Below are 8359 nucleotides of genomic sequence, written 5' to 3'. Positions count from 1 at the left end.
GGACGACTTTGAGGAAATCTTTGTGTAAATGTTAGATTTAATTATATTATTTTGATGTCTCTATCATCGTATTATTTTGTTGTTATTTTAGGTGGTAGATGAATGCCGATCGGTTTTGAGAATTTTTTTTTGGTAAAGTTAGGTTTGATTAAATTAATTCTCCAAAAGATATTGAATTTAATTATTGTATTCATCTTTATTATTTAAATAAATATCCTATTTAGTGTAACGTTTGAACTCAATAAAGTCAGGTACACGCGCGAGAAGCCTAAGCCTAAACTAGTTATACTAAATATTGATATATAAAACTAACCGTATATCATACCAACTATTGAAATATCAAAAATTTGAATTTCAATCAGGGGCGACTCAACCTAAAAAAAAATAGACGGTCGCCTTATACCCTAAATTTGAGGGGTTTCATTTTTTTACTGATAATATATTATAATTTTTTTTAAATGAATATTATTTATAGAAAAATAAATTTTTCATATAAAAGGAAAGAATTATTAAAAGAAATTCATATACCTAAAATATTATGTCTCAAGAAAGATTAAATGTATTGATTATATTATTATTTAAAAATAAATTAATTAGAAAAAATTGATTATATAATTTTAAAAATAAAATTTATTAAAAAAGTCTTTTATTTTTAAAATTTAAGGCTCCTATTTAATTTTTGCCTTAAATCACGAATATAATTGAGCGGCCCATGATTTCAATATATGATAAATTCGATATTTACCAAATTAAGACATCCATGCCGTGCACATTTGTGCTATTTAAAAATTACAAATATGTTGATCAAATCAACTGAGGACCTACCTCCACAAAGGCAAAAAGAATAAAATAGTAACACGTGCATTCTTCTCCTTTCATTTTTCTTCCTTTTTTTTTTTAAAAAAAACAAGAAGTCAAACAGGGGGGTTAGGGTGGGGTGGAGATTTTGTGGTTGGGTGTTTTTTTTTTTTTTTTTCGAAGACCACCGACTTAATGACACATAACTAATCAAAATCAAAGTTTGTTTTTGTAGGTTTCTCTAACAGAACTTATAGTTAGAATTCAAAACCAATCAGATCTTTAAAAGGATTACTTTAATGGACAAAAACCAAACAGAAGAAGACTTTTGCTGTCTTTTAGCTACATCATCACTAGGACTAATCCTATCTATGTTCTTACCATAACTTTAATTATAATATTTAACAACCGGAACTGTTACTTTATGAAGCTTTTAGTCATCATCCATCCAATGACCAAAAACCAATCCAAGTATTTATACCAAAGATTTTACCTCCATTCAATCCTTTTTAGTTGTCATATTTCATTTTTTAGACTTAATTTGATTAATTTTTACATCTAAATTAGATAGATTAATTCTATATTTTAAAATTAAAATTTAGATATTCAAAAATTATTTGCAACTTTTTTTTTTTTCAATATGGTTAAAAGATACGCCTTAAAAAGATGGTCAAAATTTATATTGTTTGATTATAAGAAAGAAAACTATGACGAGAAAAAGGAAAGGAGAAAGTATTTAGGATTTGAATCTATGATAACATTCTGTAATAAACGAGTTAAGGTTGCATATAAGAATTCTCACTTCTTTATTTAAGCTCTATATCATATTATCATCGTACTAAATAAAATCGAAGTGAAAAATATTAAAAGTTCTCTAACAAGCTCTATATCCTCAATTAGTAGGCATCACTATATATGAATCTTTTCTTCCATCTTGTCGTATTTTTGTATTTATAAAACAACTTTCTTTCATGTGATTTAAAGTTCGTCCCACATCCTTTTAACACCTTGATGTACCATAATTTCACACCTACGATCTGACACATCTACAAGTCCATACAGAGAAAGTGAACCTTTGATCTAAAACAACTTTTTATAATCCTTTTTTGATAGAATTTTACGTTACCTTCTTGATTTGAAGATGTAAATCCACACAGTTTCCTTCTTCGGTTAAGACTAGTTGTTTTCACCAGTTTTGGTTGATATTTAACCCAGTTATAGGTGGTATATTTATAATCGTAACAACTAACTCCAATTAGTTGAATAACAGAACATCGTTAATGTCAAGCAAAAACCATAAAAGTGATTTTTCAAAGAAGAAGACTTAAAGTATAAGCATTATTCATGAAAAATTTTATGCAGTTAGATAGGTTAAGTTGGTGAACCAATATATTTCTACGGAGTTCAACTATGTTTTGATCACATAATCTATCAACCTCAGGCACCCTCTTTCTCTATAAAAGCAGAACCCTTAACTCTACCATTATTCACAAACAAGCATTGACTTGCATCTATTGGTACTCGACCACGTTTTAGGAAAAAAGGAAAACAGATGGAGGCCTTAAAGATCATCGCAAACCCTTTGAGTTCGTTCTTTTTTACATGCATTTTGCTTCTCTTTGCAAATGCAGCATCTGCGAAAACTCATTACCATGATTTTGTTGTAAGCTATATAAGAATTGTCTCTGTTATTTGCTAATGTTTCGAAACATTTTACAAAATTCTATGATACTGACCTTTGTTTTTCTGGAACAGATTCAAGCAACACCAGTGAAGAGGCTGTGCAAAACCCACAACACCATAACGGTGAATGGACAATTCCCTGGACCAACATTGGAAGTAAACAACGGGGATACACTAGTTGTCAACGTTGTCAATAGAGCCAGATATAATGTCACCATTCACTGGTAAGTTCATGCATGTAGAACTCAAATGAACTGGATATATGTTATGATAAATTGGACTCGATTATATTTCATATGACTTTCGTTTTATACTACTTTGTTGTGTTTCAAAAGGCACGGTGTTAGGCAAATGAGGACAGCATGGGCAGACGGACCAGAATTTATCACTCAGTGCCCAATCAGACCAGGAAAGAGTTACACTTACCGGTTTACAATTCAAGGACAGGAAGGGACACTGTGGTGGCACGCCCACAGCTCGTGGCTCAGGGCCACTGTTTATGGAGCTCTAATTATCCACCCCAAAGAAGGAGAAAACTATCCATTTCCTAAACCCAAAAGAGAAACACCAATTCTGCTTGGTACTACTTCTAACTTGTCTAATAACTAGAAGCTTAGAGCATTTTTGAAAAATATTACTCCCTCTGTCTCATTTCATGTGGCCTTGTTTGAACGAAAAGGATAGTGGTTCACATAAAATTCGACAGAGGGAGTACAAGTTATGTATCTACTCATATTCTGCTTCGTTTAAGAAATTTTGTTGAAATGATAGTTTGGAAATGCTGATCAGGTGAGTGGTGGGATAAAAACCCAATCGACGTTGTAAGACAAGCTACGAGAACAGGAGCAGCTCCTAATGTATCAGATGCTTACACCTTCAATGGTCAACCAGGTGACCTCTACAAGTGTTCCAGTCAAGGTTAGCTCTAATCTCACAGAATATTTGCAGCAGGGTACTTTTTACTAGACTCTATAGTAATTGTATCTCGACTCTTTTGTACATACAGTCAAGATTACTTCTAAAAGCAAAAACATGTTTTTTCAAATACGCAAGAGTCAAGACAACGAAATCATCTATTACTCTTAAATGATCAATTAATAGAAGCAATACTACATGGTAAAAGGAATAATTTCAAGCTAACAATGTTATGCTAGCATTCACTAAACAATGATTTGATATCTTACCCGTTCAGGACATGTTTACATAGAAATCATATTTATGCAGATACCACCGTAGTTCATATGGACTCTGGCGATACCAACCTCCTTCGAGTTATCAACGCTGGACTGAACCAGCAGCTTTTCTTTACTGTGGCAAACCACAAGTTCACTGTTGTTGGAGCAGATGCTTCTTATGTTAAACCCTTCACAACATCAGTCCTTATGCTGGGACCAGGCCAGACAACTGATGTCCTGATCAAGGCAGATCAGCCTGCAGCCAGATACTACATGGCAGCACGTGCCTATGCAAGTGCTCAAGGCGCTCCCTTTGATAATACCACAACCACTGCCATCCTCGAGTACAAAACAGCTTCTTGTTCTTCCAACTGTGTCAAGAGCAAGCCAGTTTTCCCGTCTTTACCAGCATATAACGACACAACCACTGCCACAGCCTTCACAACTAAATTCAGAAGCCCAAGAAAGGTCGAAGTGCCTACTGAAATCGATGAAAATCTATTCATCACAGTTGGGCTGGGACTCAACAACTGTTCATCAGGTGCACGCTCCAGAAACTGTCAAGGTCCAAATGGAACTCGATTCACTGCGAGTATGAACAATGTATCTTTTGTGCTACCATCCAACTTTTCCCTGCTACAAGCACATCACAAGGGCATACCTGGGGTTTTCTCAACCGATTTCCCAGCTGTACCACCTGTAAAATTTGATTACACTGGCAACGTAAGTCGGTCTTTATGGCAACCTACTAGAGGAACTAGGTTGTACAATCTGAAATATGGGGCAAGAGTGCAAGTTGTGTTACAGGGAACAAGTATCTTCACAGCTGAGAACCACCCAATTCACCTTCACGGATATGATTTCTACATCATTGCAGAGGGTTTCGGTAACTTCAATCCAAAAACAGATACAGCTAAATTCAACCTTGTTGATCCACCTCTCAGAAATACAGCCAGTGTACCCGTTAATGGATGGGCAGTCATCAGATTTGTCGCGGACAATCCAGGTAAGATAAATCATATGCTAATTTCCCAATCCTTTTATCTATTCAATGTCACACTTAAAGTGTTACAAATTTAACAAAATCGGCTTAATCAGGAGTGTGGCTAATGCATTGTCACTTGGATGTTCACATTACGTGGGGTTTGGCGATGGCGTTCCTTGTGGAAAATGGAATCAGTGAACTGGAATCATTGGAAGCTCCTCCAGAAGATCTGCCTGTCTGCTGACTACCGTAACAAGCAACATAATACAAAATTCAGAGCCTTAGAGAAATCAAATTAATTGTTTTTTGTCAACTACATTTGTCTAGAATTTTTGGGTTAGTATGGTGCCAAAGTTTGCTATGTAATACACCATCTGTCTGATTAAGGCAGCATATTGTCCAGATTAAAGCAGTTGTATTGTTTTGAGTGCAATTAATAGAGAAGAATTTATTTGAGTTTTGAACTAAATTTGAATCTCACAAAGCTAAAATGACTACAATAAAGTCACAGTAACAATGACAATAGCATACTGTGTAATCTCACAAGTAAAAGCCATATAGTTTTCATAACCTCCCAGGTTTTTATTAGGCAGAGAATTTGTTTCTCATAGACCCTCGGCTCGAGTAGATTCCAAACTCTTATGACTTGGACAATCTCAAATGCGCGATTGTACAGTCTATTTACTTATAGTATTGTATTGTTTTGTTAGTTTGAAATATCATATTTGTTTTCATTGTTCCTTAAATTTTATCGTATCTTACCGTTCAATTCCATCATTAGGTAACCACAAAAAGTTTTATTTTATGTAACGACCGATTTGGTATCCTTACCTCCTTTTTTTTTTCTCATTTCATCTTTAATTATTATTTAATAATCATATTTTATAATTTAGCCTACCTTTTTATAGTAACTCTACCCTACTCTACTTTTCTTGCATGTTTATCCTTCAAATTGTTGATGTATGATATTATGTAATGGTAAATGATACTATTGAAGACTGATTCAAAGTATGACCTGGTCAAATTTAATTTGTTAGTGGTGTCCTATTTTCTTGGGTTGTTAGTAGTCATGCTGCAGAATTTTTTTAGTTTACTGATAGTTGTTGCTTAGTTAGTGGAGTAGTGGTTAACCTAGTGGTTTGTTAATTTATAAGCCTATATAAAGGTTGTACTTTCCTTTGATTCTATATATAGAAAAGTTGAGATTTCAGCACATATTCAGTCCTCTTACTTTCAGCCTCTGTTCTTTTAAGTACTGTAATCTTTTTTCCTAACATCTTTGGTATCAGAGCCAAGGCAGGTAGCAACAATTCATCGGGTGTGACACAACAACTCATTCCCATCTTCACGGGAGAAAGCTACGAATTCTGGAGTATTCCTATAAAAACTACACTCAAATCCCAAAATCTTTGGGACTTGGTAGAAAGTGAATTTACAGATCCTGACGAAGGAGATAAACTGCGAAAGAACAAACAAAAAGATGCTAAGGCGCCGGTGTTACTAGAAAGCTGTCCATGATAATTTTTTTACACGGATCGCTGCAACAACCACATCAAACAAAGCTTGGTCCATTTTATAGAAGGAGTTTCAAGGTGATTCAAAGGTCATTGTGGTGAGATTGCGGTCACTTCAATGTGACTTTGAAGCCTTGATGATGAAAAGTGGAGAATCTATTGCTGATTTTTTATTCTGACCTGTGGAGATTGTCAGTAAAATGCGATCTTGTAGCGAGAAAATTACTGACAAGACCATTGTGGAAAACATACTGCGAAGCTTGACTCCAAAATTTGATCATGTAGTTGCTGCTATAGAAGAGTCTAAGGATCTTTCAATATTTATCTTTGATGAATTGATGGGATATCTTCAAGATCATGAGGTGCGACTCAATCGATCTACTAAAAAGAATGAAGAGAAGGCATTCCAAGTAAAGGATGCCTCAGCTAATTATGGACTATACAATGGTCTAGCAAGTAAAGGTTAAGAAAGAAGAGGATTCCGCGGTGGTCAAGGGTGTGGTTATGGAAAAGGCAGAGGAAGGAATGATGGACACAAGCAGTCCAATAAGCAAGGTAACACAAAAAATAACATTCAATGTCATCATTGTCAATGCTACGGGCATATAAGGGTTGATTGTTGGTATAAATACCAGAAAATAAACTCTGCAGAAGGAGAAAATGAGGATGAGAATTATCTAAGTAATTTATGGTTTGTAGATAGTAGTTGTTCAAATCATATGACAAGTATCAAATCTTTATTCCAGGAGCTAGATGACAGGAAAAGAAAAAGGTGAAGATTGGCAACAGAAAAGAGAAGCACATTGAAGGAAAAGATATTGTGGGTGTCTGTAATGACCCATCGGGTCATTTTTTGTACTGTCCACTCATTTTCATTGTTAGAGCTTTTCCATAGCTTCCTTAAGTCATTTATGACTTTATGGAACTCATAGTTAGATTACCAGATAATTCATTTGGTTTCAGGAACAATTCCCCATTTAGAAATTTTCACTGGTTTTGAATGACCGCCGAGCGAAAACTTCAGTTAACGACCTCGGATACAAAATCTAACTGTACCAACAGCTCTAAAATATTTGTGTAAGGCTATTAACACCCTTGGTTCGAGTCCCGAGATACTCGATTTCATTTTGACCAATTGGTCAGAAAGTGAGAGAATTAGTAGACATGGGTGTAGGGTCCATAATTAGTCTAAATGAACTTGGATGGATAATCTTACTTTACCAATGCATCAAAAACATCAAATTTATTAGGTTTACAGAGTTTGTTTGCAAAAAATGGAGACCTAGAAGCCCTAGAATGATAGATTAACTTCGAACTGATTAACTTGGTCACGAAATTGACCATTTTCACTCCCCTTTGAGACCTAGAAGACCTATTGGGGGTGAGTTAGAAGCTTGATTAACATATATTCTAATGATTAACAATGGATTAAAGATATGAATCCTTCCTTTTCAAGCTTTAATTTCTTGAATTTTGACCAAAACCCCAAATTGCTTAAGGGCTTGATTTTAGCCCAAACATGCTTGGTTTTAACCTAATTCTTAAGGGTTATAATTTCCTAGCGATGTATGAAAATTGGGTTGGTCTCGAAAATGTGTTTTCCATATGTGGTACCCACTTGGTGTTTTTGATATTCTTTTTGGATCCGAAGCACAATGGTGCAATATGGGTTTCAAAATTCTCGTAATGATATGTAGATTGTGTTTTTGATAGCTTGGAACCTTGAATATATTTCTCGAAATGGAAAAAAAGTTTTAGACGTTCGTGGACTTTCTTTAGATTTCAGGTAGGTTAGGCTTACTCCTTATTAGATTGAGCTATGCTTTGATACAATTGTGATATCTTGTTAGATTGGGATGAGTTTTAAGTATTGGATTGATAAAATGTAAGACTTGGGTTAGAGGGACCAATTAAGCTATATGAATTTTAGAAGTTGGAAAGCTTAACTTATTTCCCATAATATTAGGTGAAACAAACTTCATTACTCATGTTTAGCATGAGAATACCTTAGAATACTCAACCTTAGATATAATGCTCTAGTTGCTCATACTTAGAGTAAATTGACCTTAGTTTCTTATACTAGGGAAGGTTGCCTTGGTTTTATTGGACTTAGTAAAGATGCTTAGTAGAATATCTACCTTAGGTATTATGATGGGTTGCTATACATCTAAGAATTGATTTAGATACCTTAATCTAGTCTGGGG

General features: G+C 34.5%; 1 protein-coding gene across 1 annotated transcript; it reads left to right on the top strand.

Annotated features, from left to right (window-relative positions):
• The first annotated feature begins 2153 nt into the window (after window positions 1-2153).
• Window positions 2154-5110, top strand: LOC107872619 (laccase-12). The gene is made up of 6 exons (XM_016719257.2): window positions 2154-2461; window positions 2554-2705; window positions 2817-3061; window positions 3271-3399; window positions 3706-4662; window positions 4755-5110. The coding sequence occupies exons 1-6, from the start codon at window positions 2351-2353 to the stop codon at window positions 4883-4885; spliced, it is 1725 nt and encodes a 574-aa protein (XP_016574743.2). The 5' UTR covers window positions 2154-2350; the 3' UTR covers window positions 4886-5110.
• The last annotated feature ends 3249 nt before the right edge of the window (window positions 5111-8359 follow it).

Source organism: Capsicum annuum, chromosome 5 (assembly GCF_002878395.1).
Source record: "Capsicum annuum cultivar UCD-10X-F1 chromosome 5, UCD10Xv1.1, whole genome shotgun sequence".
Lineage (NCBI taxonomy): Eukaryota > Viridiplantae > Streptophyta > Magnoliopsida > Solanales > Solanaceae > Capsicum > Capsicum annuum.
The sequence above is the reverse complement of the archived record's forward strand: the minus strand, read 5'-3'. Positions and strand labels throughout refer to the sequence as shown.

Bases quoted from the DNA above. Each gene is read 5' to 3' on its own strand.
- LOC107872619 (XM_016719257.2), top strand. From the start codon at position 2,351: ATGGAGGCCTTAAAGATCATCGCAAACCCTTTGAGTTCGTTCTTTTTT. The intron at 3,062-3,270 runs GTACTACTTCTA...AATGCTGATCAG, and splicing joins AGAAACACCAATTCTGCTTG to GTGAGTGGTGGGATAAAAAC. The intron at 4,663-4,754 runs GTAAGATAAATC...CGGCTTAATCAG, and splicing joins ATTTGTCGCGGACAATCCAG to GAGTGTGGCTAATGCATTGT.